The sequence below is a fragment of the Cynoglossus semilaevis genome, chromosome 16 (assembly GCF_000523025.1).
Source record: "Cynoglossus semilaevis isolate Cse_v1.0 chromosome 16, Cse_v1.0, whole genome shotgun sequence".
NCBI classification, from domain to species: domain Eukaryota; kingdom Metazoa; phylum Chordata; class Actinopteri; order Pleuronectiformes; family Cynoglossidae; genus Cynoglossus; species Cynoglossus semilaevis.
Genome location: NC_024322.1, coordinates 17,252,055 through 17,273,348, shown reverse-complemented (window position 1 = coordinate 17,273,348; position 21,294 = coordinate 17,252,055). Strand labels below are relative to the sequence as shown.

At 43.6% G+C, this 21,294-nt stretch overlaps 2 protein-coding genes and 2 long non-coding RNA genes across 4 annotated transcripts in view; 1 reads left to right on the top strand and 3 right to left on the bottom strand.

Moving 5' to 3' along the window:
* dnah7 (dynein, axonemal, heavy chain 7) overlaps positions 1–16,800 on the top strand; it is a 56,470-nt gene extending 39,670 nt beyond the window's left edge. Inside the window, exons 56-67 of the mRNA XM_025063739.1 lie at positions 378–470; positions 553–729; positions 804–965; positions 1,050–1,253; positions 1,442–1,603; positions 2,153–2,338; positions 3,649–3,786; positions 6,530–6,760; positions 6,909–7,061; positions 13,411–13,588; positions 14,188–14,291; positions 16,325–16,800. Of these exons, the coding sequence (XP_024919507.1) occupies positions 378–470; positions 553–729; positions 804–965; positions 1,050–1,253; positions 1,442–1,603; positions 2,153–2,338; positions 3,649–3,786; positions 6,530–6,760; positions 6,909–7,061; positions 13,411–13,588; positions 14,188–14,291; positions 16,325–16,531 (1,995 nt within the window). The 3' untranslated portion in view covers positions 16,532–16,800. The remainder of the gene's footprint in view (positions 1–377; positions 471–552; positions 730–803; positions 966–1,049; positions 1,254–1,441; positions 1,604–2,152; positions 2,339–3,648; positions 3,787–6,529; positions 6,761–6,908; positions 7,062–13,410; positions 13,589–14,187; positions 14,292–16,324) is intronic.
* On the bottom strand, positions 7,691–10,623 carry LOC103392441 (uncharacterized). Its single transcript, XR_522908.3, has 5 exons — positions 9,523–10,623; positions 9,331–9,450; positions 9,104–9,183; positions 8,940–9,032; positions 7,691–8,837 (listed from the first exon to the last, which is right to left on the bottom strand). It is a non-coding gene; the product is annotated as an uncharacterized LOC103392441 (long non-coding RNA).
* LOC103392440 (uncharacterized) lies at positions 10,705–13,404 on the bottom strand. The gene is made up of 3 exons (XR_522907.3): positions 12,082–13,404; positions 11,886–11,954; positions 10,705–11,771 (listed from the first exon to the last, which is right to left on the bottom strand). It is a non-coding gene; the product is annotated as an uncharacterized LOC103392440 (long non-coding RNA).
* Positions 16,801–17,055: 255 nt separating the features above from the next.
* slc39a10 (solute carrier family 39 member 10) overlaps positions 17,056–21,294 on the bottom strand; it is a 24,833-nt gene continuing 20,594 nt past the window's right edge. Inside the window, 2 exon segments of the mRNA XM_025063738.1 lie at positions 17,056–19,942; positions 20,207–20,397. Coding sequence (XP_024919506.1) covers positions 19,790–19,942; positions 20,207–20,397 — 344 coding nt within the window. The 3' untranslated portion in view covers positions 17,056–19,789.

Here is a 21,294-nt window from a genome sequence, read left to right as displayed (position 1 = left end):
TTTCCCAAAGACTGGGTCGTGACCCTCAGGTGGGTCGGAAGAGATTTTTTTTTTTCTCACCAATTCCCAGTCCAATATTCCTGGTGTTGGTTCATGTTCTTTTTCTTTTCTTTCTTCTCTGGTGATTCTAAATGTAGATCCCTCTGTTCCAGAGTTAGGAACTGATGTTGTGTCTATAGTATCGCAGTTTATATCACAATATATCGTATCTCTGCTCTGGTATCGTGACGTGTATCTCCAGATTCTTGCCGCTCCACACCTCTAAGGTATTGTGACATGTATCGACCAACCAGATTCTTGCCGCTCCACACCTCTAATGATCATGGAGTTTGTCTCGTGTACATCAGAATTCATTCTACTTTTTATTTTTTTGTCAGAACCCCCATCAGACCCTGTTCCCTAACGAGTGGCAGGAGAAGCTGAGTCCGTTCCAGAAGATGCTGGTGGTCCGTTGTCTCAGACCGGACAAGGTCAGTTCAAGGACGGAGGACAGTTCTCTTCACCACTAACACAGAGGAATCGGTTCATTCTCTCTTCTAACTCGTCCTCCAGATTGTTCCCGTGGTACAAGAGTTCGTTTCCGACACTTTGGGTCGTGCCTTTATCGAAGCTCCACCCTTCGACCTGGGGAAGGCCTTCGCTGACAGCCACTGCTCTGCCCCCCTCATCTTCATCCTCTCCCCAGGCTCCGACCCCATGGCTAACCTGCTGAAGTTTGGGGATGAAAAGGTACAACTATACTTGACAAACCTGTCAGTATCTGAAGTGATTGTTTGTGTATTCGCTAACGTTCGTTCCTTCAGGGTTTTACAGGAAACAAGTTGACCTCCCTGTCTCTGGGTCAAGGCCAGGGTCCCATCGCCATGCGTATGATTGAGAATGGTATCAAAGAGGGCACCTGGGTAGTTCTGCAGAACTGCCACCTGGCCACTTCCTGGATGTTGACGCTGGAGCGCGTTTGTGAGGTCAGACAAACGCATCGTTGTTGTTGTTGTTTTTTCATCCTCCCTCGTACTGTCCGTAAATATAATCTCATTGGTTCTGAGCAGGGGCTGAACCCAGACACGACTCATCCAGGTTTTAGGCTGTGGCTGACTAGTTACCCGTCTCCAACCTTCCCCGTGGCAGTGCTCCAGAATGGGGTGAAGATGACCAACGAGGCTCCAAAGGGCCTCCGCTCCAACATCGCCCGCTCCTTCCTAATGGATCCCATCTGCGATCCGAGGTTTTTTGAGAGCTCCAGAAACCGGTCCGTGTGTGTTTTTTTTTTCTTTTTCACAGCATATCTGTCATGCCTTCACCAGTAGGTGTCACTGCGTTCTTTGTGTATTTTTTTTTTATACCCCTGCTGTGTATTTCAAAGCGTGCTCGTTTCATCTGCGGTGATGTGAAAACAGCCAATCCTGTTGTCTCTGACGGCGTCTTCTGTTTTCTCCACCAGGCTGAGTTCAAGAAGCTCCTGTACGGCCTGTGTTTCTTCCACGCCCTGACACAGGAGAGGAGGAAGTTCGGACCGCTAGGGTGGAACATTCCATACGAGTTCAACGAAACTGACCTTCGGATCTCTGTGCAGCAGCTGCACATGTTCCTGGAACAGTCCCAGGTAGACAGTTCTCCACGTACAGCTCATTTAATCTGTGTTGTACTTATGACACAGAAAAATATCACCACAAAAGCCACTCTTTTTTTTTTTTTTTTTTTCACTTTCGAGGTGATACTACACAATGGAAGTACTGTGCTCATATTAACGCAGACAGAAAATGTCAGTGTTAAAAGAGGTTTCTGCTGCCACTTTGAAAAGTCCTCTTGACATTTCTCTGCACGCAGATAGCACTTCAACTCTCACTTCAACTCACCATTTGTATTTTCTCCGTTGCTGCTGAAAGCAAGTATCATTTATGGATTACTGTGGAGATCCTTCTGCAAAAGCAGTGACATTTTTATTTGTCTCCGAGTGACATTCAGTTAAATCAGAGGTGAGAATCCTGAAACAGAGGATGCCATTACAACGACAGCTCTTTTATTTACCACCGATTGTATCGACTTCCAGACCCACGTACACACAGATATACAGCGTTTGTTACACAAACTACTACGACGTACACCTGTTCTTTATTCAACACACACACACAATGACTGATGCCTCCTGCAGGAGGTGCCGTTTGACGCTCTCCGCTACATGACCGGAGAGTGTAACTACGGAGGCCGCGTGACTGACGACTGGGACAGAAGGACGCTGCGCACAATCCTGTCCACGTTCTACACCTCGAGGATCACTGAGGAACCAGAGTATACGTTTGACACCAGTGGCCTTTACTACGCACCAGGTGAAGGAGACGTAAGTCAAGAGTTCTTAAAGAATTGAAGCGAGTACTGTTCAGGAAATCTGCTTTAACTAGCTTAATTGAATTAATTAGAGTTTCTGTAACTGATTCTATGAATTAAAAAATATATAAAAAATTTAACTTTTTTTTCCAAATAAAATTAATTTTGGTTGAAGACGTATATCTGTACCAGGACTGATGTAGCTAACGTTAGCTCTGGTGTCTGTACCAGGCCTGATTTAGCTAACGTTAGCTCTGGTGTCTGTACTAGGACTGTCGTATCTAACGTTAGCTCTGGTGTCTGTACCAGGACTGATGTAGCTAACGTTAGCTCTGGTGTCTGCACCAGGACTGTTGTAGCTAACGTTAGCTCTGGGGTCTGTACCAGGACTGTTGTAGCTAACGTTAGCTCTGGTGTCTGTACCAGGCTGGCAAATGAACTTTAGGTTCAACAGTGTTTATTTTTGTGTTGTTTTATCCAGTTTTGTTTCTTAGTTATTTTTTTTATATATTACATTGGACTGGATTAACATAAAACATAAAACGTTGAACTTCTTCTTTTACTATTTTGTGTTACTACGAGCAAATGTCATCAGAAAACATAATAATTTCTCGACCAACACGGCAGCGTCTCCTCTTCTCCATATAATTACCATGAGGTTAGCCGTCTGATAGCTGGTTATTAAGTCCAAAACACTGCTTTATTCACATTCAGAGAAGTTTGACCTTTTAAAAAAACAACCACTGCAGCTTCGGGACCCGGTGCTCTGTTATTCAGACATAAAAACCAGAGTTGTAAATATATGTTTCAGTAAAGTTGGCTGGCAGAGAAAAAGAAAAAAAAAAAACCCCAGCTCCTTGACCACAAACCCATCATTTCCACGACCCTCTGTCATGTCACCGCCTCACAAAGAAAGAAAAAACACATGAATAAAGTTCACACGCTTCACTGACTTTCAACTCAAACAAAGCACATTACAGAAAACAGTTGCTTAGCAATGTTTGCTGAGTTGCTTTTGGAAAGTTATTAGGAGATAAAGTGGTTCTAAGGAGACACAGCAGCAGTCAGTGGAGGTTGATGAACAAGTGAAATCCACGGCCTGCTCCACCAGTTGGTAGTTTTGTTCTCCACCCCCGGCCCCCTCCGTACCCCCCCTCACCTCCTGCAACAACATCTTTTATTCATGAAGTCACATGATTATCAGGACTCACAAAGGCTACACAAGTACAGTTTTTTTTACTGTTATTACTGGAGATGTTCTCTAATGCTGCCTCCCCTCCCTCCCTCCCTCCCTCCCTCCTTTCTTCTCTGCCTCTGCCCCAGTACAACAGCTACGTTGAACACACCAAGTCTCTGCCACTCAACCAGTCGCCAGAGGTATTTGGCCTGAATGCCAACGCAGATATCACCAAGGATCAGGCGGAGACGCAGCTCCTGTTCGACAGCATCCTGCTCACACAGGTAAATCCAGCCCGCGCTCTGATGCAGCTGGATTCACGTCTGTCGTGTTTGTCAGTAACTCACCCAGCACAGCATCAACACAGGGCCGGCCTGGTTGTTGTTTTTTTTAAATTTATTTGGATGTGCACCAAAAATAGTTTTACATTGAATCAACTCTGACAAAGTGAAGAGGAACGGGTCTGTAACTGTCATCCTCCAACTTCAACAGTGCATTTAAAAAGTTGTGTTTTACAAACTTTGATTTGAAAACTGTAGGCGGGCAATTGGATAATTTTCAATTTTTTTTGTTGAGATCAAATATCTTTTTCCCTTGTTGTTCATGCCTGTTTTAGCTCCTCTCCAAATTAGCTTAAAACTTTTTTTTTCTCCAGATTTTTGCCTTTTGCTGGATTAGGTTGACTGTTCTCTCTCCACTGAGGGTATCAGGTCTAAACCCCTCCTCACCTAATGACCACTGGGACCTGACCCCCGTCACCTCAGACCCCCGTCACCTCAGACCCCCGTCACCCCGCCATCCTAGGATTAACTAGTAGAAGATCAATAAAAGTTATTAGTGTCTAAAAAGAGTCAAACCACAACACATCAAAGACAACGAAGCTGACGCTCATTTCATTTTTCACTGTGTCAATTAAAAAGACCCAAAATGTTGGCGATGTACGGTTTGGTCTGGTCACCAACCAAAACAATAACATTTTCCCAGAAGCTCAGCTGGAAATGTCACTACGTAGTTGGTAGAAATTCAAATGGAAGATCATTCACCAGAACAGCAGTAGACTGGTGGGACTGAAACAACATAGGGGGCGGGGGCTGGCATCATGACACCACGTAAGACACAGGCTGATTTTTAGTATTAATAGTTTTATTAGCATTAAAATCCTCCATCTTTTAATTGATGATTAAATAGTGTTTTGATGATTTATTTTATTAAGGGAAGCTTTTCTTTAATAATAATCACAATAATTATTATATCTGAAATCCCTGTTTTTTTTTTGTCTAATTTGTTGAGTCTGTTTCAGTTTCTGCAGCTGCTGAAACAAAAAAAAAAAAAGAAAAAAAAACAGAATTTCAGGCAGTAGAGAGGACACTCTCTAATCCTTCTGCTGGACTGAGCAGCTGCTCAGACTCCAGTGAACAGCTTTAGCTGCAAATACATTTTTAAATAGAATTTTGTTTTTTTTTCTTTCCTCTGTGGAGAGAATTCTCAAAGAGAAATAAGACAGACGGCAGAGACAGAGTCTGACTCTCAGCAGCCCTGGTGTATTAGTGTGATTGTGATCATCATCACCATCACCATCATCATCATCATCAGCTCTGTAAAGTTCTCTATGAGAATGCATCCTTCTGTTTCCTTATTCCTGCCCTTATTTACTGCTAAAAAAAAAAAAAAATCTAAAAGGCTTCACATCATCAAAGCTTGAAGATGACAGAGACAAAGTTTCGTCTTCAATCACAAAACGGGACGAGTTTTATTTATCCCACTATCAGATTCTTTATTTAAACATTCCAGTTCTGCCTTTTTCCCTCATCAAACCAGGTTTTTTTTAAAAAAAACCAACAGAATCCCTGGTGGGAATTAGACGCCTCGCGTCCCCACGAGTGTCTTTTCAGGTCCTCGGCTACAGTGAGGTTTTATTTTGACAGCTATAAAATAGGCCCGGCCACAAATAAACAGGAAAATTATTTCCGCAGGCGTCGCCACTTCTGGACGTCAAGCTAAGAATTAAAGCACAATGGACTCTGACATTTATTCATACATGCTCCATTCAACAAGATTAACAGCGGCTTCAGTCATGTGTGAACTTTATTTGCATTTATTACGCGCTCATCTGTCTCAATAACCGACAAACACGGCCCTCGCCTTCACGTGGAGCCAAGCAGCCATTTGTCATTCTCCCACTGTAACTGTGAGTGTGTGTGTGTGTGTGTGTGTGTGTGCTGTTTGTTCTTTATTTCTTCACAGTTGAACCAATTATCTGCCTCGCAGCTGTCAGAACCAGCTGAGGCAGCAGCAGAATCGAAGGCAATTTGTAGCCCACTACCTGTGGAGGGCTGTTTGAAAGGCTGCCACGACTTCTCTGCCAAGTGGGGATGGGCCCTGAGTGTGTGTGTGTGTGTGTTTCACTGATGAGGTGGAGGCTGAGTCAACAGCATCACACTGACGAGGATCAAACACCTCCTCACAGGCAACTGCCCTAATACTGATGATTATTAGTAGTATTATATGTGTTTATGTTCCGCAAAGAACAAGACCAGGGGTGTGAGTTGGCAAGAATCTGACGATACGGGCAAAGAAAAAGACCAGAGGTGTGTGTTGGCAAGAATCTGACGATACGTATCACGATACGGGGGTAACAATATGATAGATTGCGATACTATGGGCACGTCGATGTATTGAGGGGGGTTTTTTCCCCCCCAGTGTAGCTGTAGTCCCAGTGTGATCCTGGTCTGAGACTCTGTTCCATCTGAACATCAGTTCCTAACTCTGGAACAGAGGGATCTACATTTGGAATCACTAGAGAAGAAAGAAAAGAAAAAAAATCATGAACCAACACCAGGAATATTGGACTGGGAAAAAAAATCAATAACTGATGGAGGAGGAGATTGATACGGGATCAGGAGAGGAAATATCGCGATATTTCAGCAAATCAATTGAATTTTCTTACAGTCCTAATTAAGTGATTTTGCCTTTACTTTTTTACTTTAAAGTAATATGAAAGAAGCTAAATTTTTATTCCTTCTCCAGTCCTACTCCTCCAGCGGAGACGCCGCGTCCTCAGACGACATGGTGTTGGACGTGGCAGCCGACGTCCTGAGCAGGCTGCCCGGAAACTTTGATTTGGAGGCAGTGATGAGACGTTTCCCCACGACCTACAACCAGAGCATGAACACGGTGCTGGTGCAGGAGATGGGTCGCTTCAATAAGCTGCTCAGCACCGTCAGAGAATCCTGCGTCAACATCCAGAGGGCCATCAAGGTACGAGATTAATGTGGAGATACCACTGAGGTGTAGTACTACGACTCCACAGTTAGCACCGAGCTAATACACACAAGGCCATTAGTCCTCTACACAGTCTGGACCACAAGGTCCATTAAAGCCAGCATGTGTGTGTGTGTGTGTGTAGGGCCTGGTAGTGATGTCTGCAGAGCTGGAGGAAGTGGTCAGCAGTATCCTGAAGGGCCGTGTTCCAGCCACGTGGATGAAGAAGTCCTACCCCAGCCTCAAACCACTGGGGAGCTACGTCAACGACTTCTTGGAGCGCCTCAAGTTCTTACAGGTACTGGAGGCTGAAAACATTCACAGTCTAGAAAGGTTTACGGGTACTACACGAGTACTACACCAGGGATCTGAGGGACAGACTGTAGTACAGACTGTAGTAACTTCCCCAGGGAAGAACATGGTGGTTTGTATGAGGAAACTGAGGCATAATAGGAAGGAAAAATGGGAAGTCTGGTTTCAGGAAACTTCTCTAGTGATTCCAAATGTAGATCCCTCTGTTCCAGTGTTAGTACTGAGAGAGACTAGGATCACACTGAGACTACAGTTACACTGGGGAAAAAAAACAACCCCTCAATATATCTTTGTACTTGTAGAATCACAATATATCATATTATTGCCCCTGTATCGTAGTACACATGGTATCACCAGATTCTTGCCACTACACAGCCCTAGTACTTCTTTCAGTGGTTCCCATTTATATAGAGTCAGATACTTGTTAAATGCAGTATCTTAAATATTGTATTTGATGTTGTTAAAATGGTTGGTTCCTGTAGAGAGGCTGTTACTTTTGGTTCTCTGTTCTAACTCCTTAGCATCAGCAAAACTATAGAACACTAGACTATTTAAAAAAAACAAACAAAAAAACAAAAACAAAATACACCCACAAACCAGCTGTTCTCTTTGTGGACAGAGACGCCGTTCTCTGTCCACCAGCAGCCATAGACTTGTATGTCACCATTGTTGTTCCTACAGAACGACAGAGGCTGAGAACGGCGTCTCAGAGTGAGAACACAGCCTGACCGGCGTCAGGGCTGATCAGGTGGAATCACATGGAAAGTTCACTCTGGTACAAACCCTAACCTTCAGAGTCAGCAGCAGTTCGACTGAGGCCGAGTCACAGAAAGTTACACAAGACTTCATGTGACCGCACTGCATCACTTCCCATGTTTCCTCTAAGACGAATGCACCCAAAACTACAACATCTAGTTTTCTTCTCTTTTTAAACCAAGGCTTAAAAATGTTTAAGAAAGCTAGAGGATATACCAAGTATAGAGCAGTGATCAACAGGTGGCCCGCGGCCCAAATCCAGCCCACTGAACCATCAAATCTGGCCCGTGACTAGATTCTAAAATAAGTTAGAAAGAATCATTTCCATTTCATTTTATATTGAACGTAGTTTATTTTGACATCTCAAATCAAAGTGTTACTAAAAGGAACAGAGGTCACAGTCCAAAAAAACTAAACAAAAATAAATCCTCCAACTCAAACAAAAAAAAACAAACAAAACAGACAAGGCAACTGTGAACTGAGTCACCGTGGTTCTCATGTGTAGTCCTTGATCTGGACCAGAGGCCACTGATGAAACAACTACAAAGACTTGATCATAATCAAGATCTTCATTCTGTTCTAAATAACTACACATTAACTAGTTGGTACCAGGTCCCAAAACCAGACGGATCCAGGTCTGATTTTGGAAACTTGGTACCATGGTACAGCACTCAGTAAGAATTCACGACTGGATTTCGTTAAGCACCAAGAAGAAGGGGGACGTGAAGGGGAGAAGAGTGTGAAGGGGGGAGGGGTGTGGGGGTGTGTGAAGGAAATCCAGTTCATGAAACTCTGACTGATTTTAAACTAAAGCAGAAATAAATCTAGGATTAAGTTTAGTTTAATTCATCAGTGACCAAAGACCAGATCTTAGAACATCTATGTAACAACATGATCATCTGGAAACAGTCACAATATAAATCCATATACAGCCAATCAGGGACCAGGAGTGGACGATCCTGTCAACTGTCGTCAGCACGGGTCCTGAGGGGTGGGGGGGCAGAACCTGAACATGAATGAGTACAGTAAATTTTCTACACCACAAAACAAAAAAAAACAAAAAACAAAAAAAAACTGACCACTAGAAGGATTATAATTTAGTACAGACCTTCAGACACCCAGTAGGACGGAGGCAGGACAGGATCTTCTTGGCTGCAGTCCAGACCAGGATGTAGTTTCTCCAAGGTCCATAGTCTCAGGTCTGTTGGATCAAAGATTAACATGAGAAAAATATAAAATCATAAACAAAATGTACACCAGAGAAGGACAGACCTGACGTCTTTAATGGTCTCTTCAGGGGAGGCGGGGGTCATCCTGTACATGTGTGGTAGTAGAAAAGGTCCAGTTAACATCTGTCAGCAGGACAAGTGGGGGTGGGGGGGGGGCAACCATTAGATTTTCTTTGACAAAGACAGAGACGGGGGGGAGGAGAGACCATTAGATTTTCTTTGACAAAGACAGAATCTCAGGAGACAGAACATCACAGAGGACATGCTCACATTTAGTCCACTCCAGCTCTCTGGGGTCCGTCCAGATCATGGTCAAACTTTGGTCTGCCGTGTGAACAGACAGCACAGAACCCACTTATCCAAGGTCAACCCTGCAGCAGTCTTAGAACCCTGGACCCAGATCAGACAGTCAGTCAGATTAAACTTGAACAGATTTATCAAAGGTCAATGTGAAGATCAGACCTGAAGACTTCCTGTGGCTGAGAAGATCTTTCGACTCAGGAGTTGGTCCACCTGGTCCACTTCCACCCAACAGTCCAGGAGGCCAGAAGTTCAACAGCTGGTTTGGATCCAGAACCACTGAGAAGATCTTACCTGTTGGACTGACTGATCTTACCACATCAGTCAATCAGAGCTACACCATCACCCACCAACACCACCACCCAACTACACCGACCATAAAACACTGGTACACAGTTTACCAACATTAAACACCAGTGAATTAAATTAATACCCTGCCACTTGAGTGGACAGTTTGCTACAGTGCTACACCTGTTCCTCAACTACACCTTCAAGACCATCATCAGCTTCACCTTCATAAACGTTTTACAAAATCAAGGTTAAAAAAAGAAGACAGGATTAAAAAAAACAAAACAAAACAAATTTTCAGTTTCCCTAGTCTCAGACTTAACAGCATACTTCAACTGAGGTAAATTTAGCATCTGTTAGCATCAGTACCAAAGGTCCACATCAGTTCCTCCATCTTCTGATATTCAGCCCAGTTACTTGTCAATACATTAAAAAAAAAAAGTTGTAAATATGAACTTATTCTTTATCAAGTCTTGTGTTGTCTCTTTGCCAAGTATATTTTCTAACCTAAACGCGCAATCTAACCTATATGCCCTCCACATTATGCCAGCATATTTATAAATTTGACAGCTTGCCCTGTGTGTATCCACTAAAACGAATAATTTTTGCAGGAGAAAATGTTCCCTGCAGGGAGGCCTCCCAAATCGTCGTCTAAATACCACAGAAGTAGAAAATATACTTGTCAAAGAGATGACACAATACTTGGTAAAGATAAAGTTCTAATTTACAATTTTTTTTTTTTAAACAGTGTATTGACAAGTTACATGGGTTAAATAGCAGAAGATAAAGGGACTGATGTGGACCTCTGGTACTGATGCGAACAGCTGCTAAATTTACCTTTCAGTTAAAGTATACTGTCAAAACAGAGACTTGGTGTAACTGAAAATTTGATTTTTTATTTTTTTTAATTTGTCTTGCATTTTTTTTAACCATTTGATTTTGTAGAAAGTTGAGAAAAATCTGATGGTGAACTTGATGATGTAAGGCCAAATAGTGGCAGTTTAGATTTAACCTGGAAAGTTGAACATTCTAAAAAAAAACAAAAAAAAAAAACATACAAGTTGGTTGTTTAAATCAACAGCAGAAGCAAACTCACCAGCCTTACAGTCACATTTCATTTACTCTACAGTATCCCAAATATCCTAAGGCTAATACAAACCTGGAAGAACAGAGGTAGAACAGAGGAAGTGCAGTACAGACTCACAGCACTGACAGTGACGGCCACATCCAGTGAGAACTCAGTCAAACATCACATGAATCACAATATCTACAAACATCCAGAGATTCCTTAAGTTTACATTTACAAAGTTCAATAGTCATGCAAATACATTGAGCAAAAAGGTACAAAGGCAAGCAATACATGTACTGTACATATACATTTACAAAAGGTACAATGGTAGGAATACACGACTTGTGGAGTCCTCGTCATTCATCTTGGTCAGTGGAGCTGGAGAACTGGGTAGTCACTCTGGACAGCAACCGCAACATCTGAAATTGTGGAGGATGACTAGGATATCCAAAATGGTGGAGGAAGACCAGGACATCCAAAATGGTGGAAAATGATCACAACGTCTAAAAGCGTAAAAGATTGCCGCAAACGGAACGTCGATCTTGTGGAAAATCGCCGCAAAATGGAACGCCAACCTTGTAGAAAATTGCCGCAAAACAGAAAGTCGACTTTGTAGAAAATTGCCGCAAACGGAACGTCAACTATGTAGGAAATTGCCGCAAATGGAACGTCAATCTTGTAGGAAATTGCCTCAGACGGAAGTCAAACACGTAGAAAGTTGCAGCAAACGGAGATCAAAATTGTGGTATGCTGGGATTATATAAACTGCCAGTGACCTATAAATTAAAAATCTAAAAATGTGTCTGACAGACTGGGCTACACTGGGCCTACAGCACAGTAGACAGGTAGGCATGGCAGCCAAGAGGAAGTACTACGATGGCCCTGAACCCATTACTGGAAGTCAGCCTTTGGACGTTTTGCTATGTTTAAAACATTCAAACACACACACAGCTAGGCACGGCAGCCTGTTGGGACACAAGAGCAGCGCGGCGGCCGCACAGAATAAAAGAAAAACCAAGGTCCTACTGTGTTGAAGATCTTCAGGACGATCAATCTGGAGAATTAACCAGACAGCAGTCATGTTAGTACTGGAGTGAGAACAACATTAGTCAAATAATGACTTTCTTATTAAATAGAAAACCTGGGTTTGACTCCACAGGTGTCTCACCTTGTCTTGAGTTTCAGGAGTGGACTCTGACTCTGGACAGCTTCCAACTCGTCTCCAATCCCAGCATATCTGTTCATGTCAAAACCTTGTTAAACTACCAGTCTGATACAATGTGAACAGTTTTCTTTTCGAAATTCACTGTAGAAGACAATGAACTAAAATGGTAAAACATGGTTCAATGAGTAAAACCACTCACCAAACATACTGTGACCATGTGGGTCAGCCATTTTTAAAACTCAGTTTCAGCAAAGCAAAACGGAGAAACAAACTGTTTTTAAAAAAGTTTCCCTCCACTTTAAGTCTTAGACAAAATTCTAGCTAAAATTAATTCACTAAGTCAAAAACACCAACAACAGCAGGGAGGTAAAGTCATCGGACCAGGTCGAGCAGCCATTAATTTCTTCTTCGTCCACCTGTGGCTTTTAACCAGAGCGGCGCACTTTTTCAGCGTTTGACGTCGCTCGACGCTACCGCCGTTTTGCCGCATGTTTGTGACGTAACAACACAAATAACAGCGTGATTGGGCCGAGTCGTGTGGGGCGGGGCGAGGCGACCGCAGCAGTTTTATTTCGTACCGGTCTGTTTGATTTTCCTGTTCCCACTTACGTTCCCCAACGTTTTCGCTTCTGAGGATGTGGTGGAGGATCGCATGGAACTAACATTTTTAGAGGCGCGGGTTTTATTGTCCGTACACTCAGTATACGTCCGTGATTATGATTATATAACCGGAGTATCACGGCGCTTATACTTTGTTATAAATAAAACAACAGACACGGACGAACGTTTCCTGTCGGAGGGAGCGAAGTCATTTTAATTTATGTATCCAATCACTCCTTCGAGCAACGCATACTTCCGGTCTGCGCTTCACTGTCAACCTACACATCCGGTTTAATAAACAATACACGACCAGGCTCTAAGAGCAGGCAGAACAAACTTTTTCAGAATTATATTAAATTTCATCCCAGTTTCGATATATTTGAAAACATTTTCCACATCTTTATTTTAAAATCGTAGAGGAGCAACAACAAACAGTTTTTACATGGGGACAAATGATACGAAGTATTTGGTGTCAATTTTTAGAAAGTTTACCAACTCTGTAGTAATTGAGTTGTTAAATACTGCTTGGTCACTTCTGTTTTTTTTATTATTGTTTTCACTGACTTCCAGTATAATAGAGGACCTGTGTTTGTGGGAATGTCTTCAGGCAACAGTGAAACACGGCTCACTTTATTATCACAGTGTGATGATGAACTGTATCTGTTATCTTTATCTCGACCCTCCTGCTTCTGTGACACGTCACCATCATAAGAGTCTTTTTGTTTTCTTTTGAAAAGACTATTCACTTCATTCCAATGCATTTTTTCAACCTTGGGGCATTCCCGGAATTCAAATCATCTGAATGTCATCACCTAAAATTTGTAGTATTTTTTTAAAACACTGATTAAGTAATTATTATTCTTTTTTACTTGATTAAAAACACCAAACACACACCCTGACTCTCCGTTGGTCCCTGCTGTGTTTACAGGACTGGTGTGATCATGGGATGCCCGCGGTCTTCTGGATCTCGGGATTCTTCTTCACTCAGGCGTTTCTCACAGCCGGCCAGCAGAACTACGCCAGGAAGCACGCCGTCCCCATCGACCTGCTGGGCTTTGACTTTGAGGTGTTGGATGACCGACAATACAAACAGCCCCCGAAGGATGGTGAGTTACACAGACTGCAGGGGCAGGAGACGGAGGGTGGATCTGCTGAGACGAAGTAACGGTCGTCCAGGAGTGAATGTAGTGTCGCTGCTGCTGAATGTTAATAGAAGACGTTTCCTCGGGTCAGAACCAGACCCAGACCAGTTGACGGGGAACAGGGTTTTTGAAGGATTGAGTGATAAAAAGACAAACAATCAGTGGGTGAACGATAAGAGGGGGATGAAAACTGACTGATAGAAAATTAGACAGTGAAGTACAACACCACAGTGAGTCAAACTGCAGACTTGTCCTGAATCAGCCCCCCGCCGCCGCCGCCGTCGTAGCTCAGAGTTTTATCAGACACACTCTCAGCCTCAATCAGCATCCAGCCACAGCTGCAGCTCAGCCGACTCCGTCACACTCTTCATCTGATGAGGCCTTTGTGCATTTGTCTGTGTGATTTAGACTGAGTTGGTGATAACAACGTCTCACCCTTTTATTCTTCACCCATTAAAAAAAAAGTCTCGCAGTTTGAAAAAGTCACTTCACTCTGTTAAGAGAACTTCAGAATCTGAGCCCATTATTAAACACTGTCTTTCACCTCCGACCTCCTGTGGCAGGTGTCTACGTCCGTGGCCTGTTCCTGGACGGCGCCCGATGGGACAGAAGATCCAGGCTTCTGGCCGAGTCCTACCCCAAAGTCCTGCATGATCCAATGCCAGTGGTGAGGAGTTATTACAGTTATTAAAGTTCGCTCACAAAAACATGTCGATCTTAATAAACAAGTGAATGAAATCTGACAATTACAATAATCAAACTAAACAAGTGAATGAAATCTGACAATTAAAACAAACGTGTTACATTATAAACAACACGAAGCGTTCAAGTCCATCGACGACCGAGCGTCAAAAACTGCTTTATTTATGTTTGTTTTTGAACAGGCTTAAAGACGGGCAGCCCCCTCACATCCACAGGCGGGAAGTGAAAATCACACATTTTTAAAATTTCTTTTAAATCATACATACGGGAAGACGCTGTTGATATATTCCTATAAATTTGTTACGGAAGTCCTGTTCCTCCATTCCGATGTACGGCGTTAAAACAAAATTTGCACGGGAACTAGTTTGCCAGCGAGCGGATGTGTACATCGTCCCGCTGCGCTATAAGCGGAAGATGACTTCGTTTACATTCGCGGATTCTACGCCATACATTGAATTGTGCTACGTTCGCTGACTTATGTTTGTGTTGGTTTTTGGGGAAGTTTTCGCCCTTCACCTTGGCTCACAGGTGTGAGTCAGACTATTCCGATGTTTTTACGTCCTAAATTACGACGTCACCTGCGTTAGCACATTATGTTACAGTATGTGAGTTACGACTTACTCTTTCATGCTATGATGACGGTGCGGTCCTTCGTGTTCCCTGCAGTTCTCGATCCTAAAAATAAACCCAAACTTCTCGGTAAATGATTAAACCCGAGTTTTTTTTTTTGCACATCCACTTCAGTGCGTGCGAATGCTCATTTACAGTAATTATTTTTGCCTAATGCACCCACAGAAACACGCGTGACTTGTTTTTATGCCTGAGTTGCTCACATCAAATCTCACGTCCCTGTTGCCTCTCGTTCCGCGATAATCGGTACCTGAAGCATTTGAGCGGCACTTTTTCCCAAGGACAAAACGGTTTTAACTGAATGATTAAACAGAGAGGGATGAGTGGGTGTACGCTTCGTTCACACGTCGGCGTGGGCAGCTGTGAGGCCTCGGTTTTTCTTTTCTTTTTTTTTACCAGCTTCAGGCAGCCTGTGGAATAATAATGACAACGCGGTTGCATACGTACATATCTTACATTAATGTGATGTTTGTGAGGAGGAGCGTTATTGATTCTGTGTCTGTGAAATGCCCCCGGTGTCAAAAATACTCCCATGAGTCACGGCTGGTTGAGCCTGTTAGCTCAGCCGCGCAGATGTTCATCAATTTTGTTGTTTTTATCAATAGGACGTGAATCTCTGAGGTGAAGTCTTACGACACCCGTGGGTGTAGCGTCACCCAGAGGGACGTCAGGAACAGCAGTTAGCGTTAAAGTAACCATCAACAAAGAAGAAGAAGAAGAAGAAAAAAACAAAACAAAACACGAGTTTGTCGTCAGTTTGGACCAAACTGTCAGTCACTGAGATGGGTGAAAAAAAAAAGGGAACAAATCTGAACAGTGACTTCTGTTTTTTAGGCTCCATTTATGACGGGACAGAACTTTATCTCTTCTTTGTGGTTTCCTGTTTTATGAGCGACCTCGTTCCTGTGGATCATAAAAGGTTGATAAAAGCCACATTAAAAAAGATATTAGTTCTAAATTTACGGCCCAAAAAAAAAAAAAAAATCAATTTGTAGAGAAGGACAACTTAGAATTCCAGTGGTTGTGATTGTGTTCAGAATAGTACGGTAAACTAAGAAGGTCCTTTATTTTTGACAGGATTTTTGGACACTGTACAATACTGCAACTGGCAATTATGTACACAGAGATACACGGACCGCAGTTTGAGAACCACTAGCTCATACTGTAGACTAGGAAAAATTGTAGGATTCATCTTTCCTGATTACTGAACTAAACTGATCACAAATCAGTTGTCATCAACCACCATGACGGTTGTCCCGCTCTGATGAATCAGCTGATGATTTTACTGTCAAATCAATGTGTGAACCATTGACCAAAGTCACTGTCACTCGCCCTGACTGTTTCTCCCTCTCTCTCGCTTTGTGTCAGATGTGGTTGAAGCCCATGAAGCGACAGGAAGTCCCTGACAGGATGTGCTACGTTGCACCCGTCTACAAAACGAGTGAGCGGCGCGGAACTCTGTCCACCACAGGTCACTCCACCAACTATGTCATCGCCATGACCCTGAGCACCAGCGTTCCTGCAGATCACTGGATTAAACGAGGGGTGGCGCTGCTGTGCCAGCTCAGCTTCTAGAGGGGCAGACTGTGGGCTAGCTAACTCTTACCCAAGCTAGCTAACTCTTACCTAAACCCTACTGAGGCTAACCTTTAACCTTTGCCTTATTTATTTTAGTTTTGTTTTCACTTATACATTTATTGCTATTCCTCATCTTTTTTTTATAAATTTATCTAATTAACAATTCTATACAAATTGGGAAGGTGGGGGTCCAACCCCTGACCCCTGACCAAAAACCCTGACTCACTCCCTTAACCACAACTTAAGTAAAAAAGAAAACAATGATCGAAAAAAAACCCCCAGAAACACATTTTCTTTGGAACATTTTTTTTGATGTTATGTTAAAAAAAAAATCTCATTAAAAGTCTGACCTTCATCGTGTCCACGTGAAACTTCACACACGTTTGGTTTTCTCATCAGACCCTGACCTTTGTTGACAGCTTCAACAGCATGTGCTGTGTTCCCACATTTATTCATGAATCAGCGATCCTCGACCTGCTGATACGGACAGAGAGTTTGAAGAACAGGACACCACACCACACTCCTCAGACACCAGTGAAGTTTTTCACTGATTTTATTCCCCCCCCCCCTCAGTGGAGAGGGGGCGTACCAACAGGCAAACAGCATGAATGTCACATGATACACTTCATATTCAGATGATTGGACAAATGTACAGACGTCTGAAGCAGAGCTGAGAACAAACGGACCGTCGTCACGTGACAGCTCTTGTTGTTCTGCAAAGAAAGAAGGTTCCTGATTGGCCGCCTCACGTCATAGAAGAGCAGAATCTCCCCACAGTGTGATTAAATTACAGCAGTGGCAGAGAAACAGCATTGGTTCAAATAAAGAACCGAAGAATCGAAAGATCCAAATGAAGAGCAGCTTTGAGAACGGCACAGGTCGAGAATTCAAGTTCAACAGCAGACCATGTGACCATGGAGCTGAGAGTTCATCTGGGTTTGAGGAGTTCTGGTACCGTGAGCAGTAAACACCTCCTCACTTCTACGTTCACAGTTCAGTTTCGACCCGACAGCGAGTCCCCGATGTTTAAAACGATCCGAACGCTCTTCACGTTCACTTCATTTAAAAATTAACAAAAACTCTTCAATACTGAGAGAAAACTAGAAAAACGTTTTTTACACTAAACACGACGTTATTACTGTTTGACTCCATGAGCTCCGTGAGCTGACCAATGACAACGATCCACCAAGAGACGTGGACGACGGACGTCACACAGTGACAGCATAAATAAAGACACACACGAGCGTTAATCTGTGCACGCCGGCACTTTAAGCACATTAACAAACGGAATGTTGGGGGGGGGCAAGCAAATGGAGGGGGGACGCGGGGTAGTTAGTGTCAAGCACCTGCCACTGAAGTCTCACGCTTGGATCCAAAACTTGGCACATTTGATGACAATGACCGTCCAGAACCGCGGACAGAGAGGAATGCTGATTATATAAAAAAAAAAAAAAAAAAAATGAAACGATGATTAAAAAAAGAATTGACACGACAGGTGTAAGGAATGCTGATTTTAAATTTGAATATGTGGTAGGAAGGGTAGGTCAAAAAGTTCTAAGACAAATAAGGAACACTTCAGACACCAGGTCACGACCTGATCCGTGGTCTGGACTAAGGACTGACATCCATTCCGTTCCATTACGGTGGTCAAAAAAGAGGGAGAAAAAAAAAAAAAAAAAATCAGAGGGAACCAGATCTGTTGAGGTGCTGAGTTCTGATTGGACCTTGTGAGGTTACAGTACTTTGTGATACCAGCACCGACGTGACGACTCAGCCTTTGTTAGCGTTCCTGAGGAACAACAACAGAACGGGTTCTTCACCGTGGCAACCGTGGCAACAGAACGCGACCCCACTGCAATCTGTTAACGCAAAACTTCAAGGCATAAATTTGTACGCAATATTTACTCAAGAGTATTTGGATTTGGATTTCTGAACTGGGCTACGTTGCAGCCAACGGTCGTGTATCGCTAAGTCACAGCAGTGGACTAGTTTTCCGAACAACTACATTCAAACGTAATTGCTTAAATTCCAGATGGGTGAAAAACCGACAATTTATATTTGAAGAAGTCCCTCATTTTTTTATATTTACTACAAATATTTAAAAGAGAAAAAAAAACCCCACTTAGATTGTCTGAAGTGGTTAACAAGTGCCACAGCAGAGGGCGCTCTAAGTCATGTAGGTCGAGGGTTAATTTAATTTCCTCCATCTTCATTGGTCAAACAAATGACGGCTAGTTTACTAGCAAGCAAGCTAACGTGTCGTCGGTCAACAGTACCTGAACGACAGTTCTACAAAACCTAAACAAACCAAATACTGCGTTTCACCTAGAACCGATACTACGATAAACTACAGTTCTACACTGATTGTCCTGAAAATACTGACTGGTCTCCAAAAAAAAAACTAAGATTTTCAGTTTTAAGAAATTAAATTGAAAAAACAAACAAACTGTTTTTAGATGTTAATCAGGTTTTAGTTTCATAAAACTCACGTTAAATATTCTTTGCGTAATTTAGTTGTTAATTCGGTACCAATTCGTTGACTTGCGGCGGAAGCTCCAAAGATTTTAAGTTTGTTTTTGTTTGGTTATTTTTTCACCTTCGCGGGCTGAGAGCCAATCACAGCACTGATCATAGACACCATTCACACCAACGGTCAATTTAGAGTGAACGGCCGTTCACACTGACCAGTCCAGAGAATCTGAAGGACAGTGGAGGAAGTGGAAGAGTACTCTTCTCCACCACCGTGTGGCACTGTGTTATTAACGCCACTCGATCACTAAGTAAAGAACTAGTCTGATCAGTTCTGACCCGGTCACCGCTCCGTCCTGGTTTGACTCTCCAACCTGAGAACCTCTGACAGAAGCTCGGGCTGCGGCTGCAGTGACCGGGGCTCGCCACTAGTCTGATGATAGAGACAGAAGGCGATGATGGAGTCGACAGCAGGATGAATGAGACACCACCAGGACAAGGACGACATTACAGGTGACGGTGATGATGATGACATCATGAGCTGAGTCAGCAGCAGCTGACCAATCACAGCTCAGCTTTTTTTTTTTAAATTATTATTATGGGATGGAGCAGAGGTACAGTCCGACTGTAGCCTTGTTCCCAGGAAATAGACTAATGATGATTGACAGGCGGACGAGACGGTGGAGCCGAGTGGAGACATCACTAAGCCGAGTCACGAGATGTGGATGAAGAACCGCTGCTTTTTTTTTTTTTTTTTTTTGACATTTCAGCAGGTTTCTTCTTCTCTTAGAATCCGAAGTCGAAGACGATGCGGTCTTCAAAGATGGCGATGAGCAGCATGATGGTGAACCCGGTCAACATGCCCAGGTTCTGCAGGACAAAGTGGCCCAGCTGGCAGCGCTTGTGCTCCTCACTGTCTCCGTGGAGCATTTCAGGAAGCTGCAAGGAAGAAAACCACAGCGGGTTAGAGCTGAGGTTCTCAACCTGCGGCTCAGGGAACAATCAGATGAACTTTTTTAATTATTTCGTTTTTTTTTTATTGATAAACATCAGATGATGATTGAAAAAAAAAAATCTCATATGGACCAAAGAACTAGGACACGGTCCAGTGTGAACACGGCCCGCTAACTGTTAGCAGCTCTACCACTGGGCTAATCCTTGTTAAAAAGTTGCCGTGGTGACGGTTGACTGTTCCTAACTCACCATATCCACCAGAGCCACATATAGAAACATGCCGGCCGTGACGGCGAAGATCCAGTTGGTGACATTGTGAGTGTACTGGCCCACAGCCGTGCCAATCATCATGCCAATGTAGGCCATGAGGGCGGACAGCAGGTTGTAGACGATGGCCTGTTTTACTGACATCCCAGCCTTCAGTAGCACCGCGAAGTCACCTGTCACACACACACACACACACACACACACACAGACTTATTTAAACACCATTACAGACATTTCCATGTATCTGTCTGTTACTGTGACACTGTCGGAAAATTCAACCCAACGTGCGGCGCTGGTTTTTTTTTTTCTTCTTCCCCCAGTGGAGGTAACAGTCAGAGCCGGTGTTGCAGCAGCAGCAGCAGCAGCAGCAGCAGCAGCAGCAGCAGCAGTGACAGCTCGCTCTCATTTCTGTGTACAGTTTCTCCAGGTGACGTTCATCGTAGCGACGGAGCCGAGAGGCTGTGACACGTGTCACGCTGTGTCTTTAAGTGTCGTCTGACTCTTTGGTGATGATGATGATGATGATGAGGAGGAGGAGGAGGAGCTTTTCAAAACAACCTCTCCTTCGCACATCTGCCACCGCTGTCTTCAAGTAGGAGATGGGAAAAAAAAAAAAAAAAAGATTCCTTCGAAGAATCATGTCTTTGACTCCGCCCACTCTCCTTATGATCTCACACACACACACACACACACACTCCGTCGGCTCTTCAATCATCGCCGGGCCAAAAGCAGGGACGAGCGAGGCCCGAGTCTCAGAGGAAACGCCCTGGATTCACAGAGCGAGCGGATGAACACGGAGGCGGGCCGGCCTACATTTCCTGCACCTTGTAACGAGTGGCCTCGTTTCCTGCTAATCACCGCGTCGACTGTATCACGGCTGCGCTCGCCATCAATCAACACGAGGAGAAAAAAAAAAAAAAAAAAAACGGGTAAAAATTTAAAGCAAATATTCCAGGCACCTCACTTTAATGACTCCCTCCCCTCAGCCCCCGCCCCCCCTCTACTCCTCCACTCCACCATCAACTCCCTCCCGTCTTTGCAGACACTCAGACACGCCGGCCGCCCCCCCC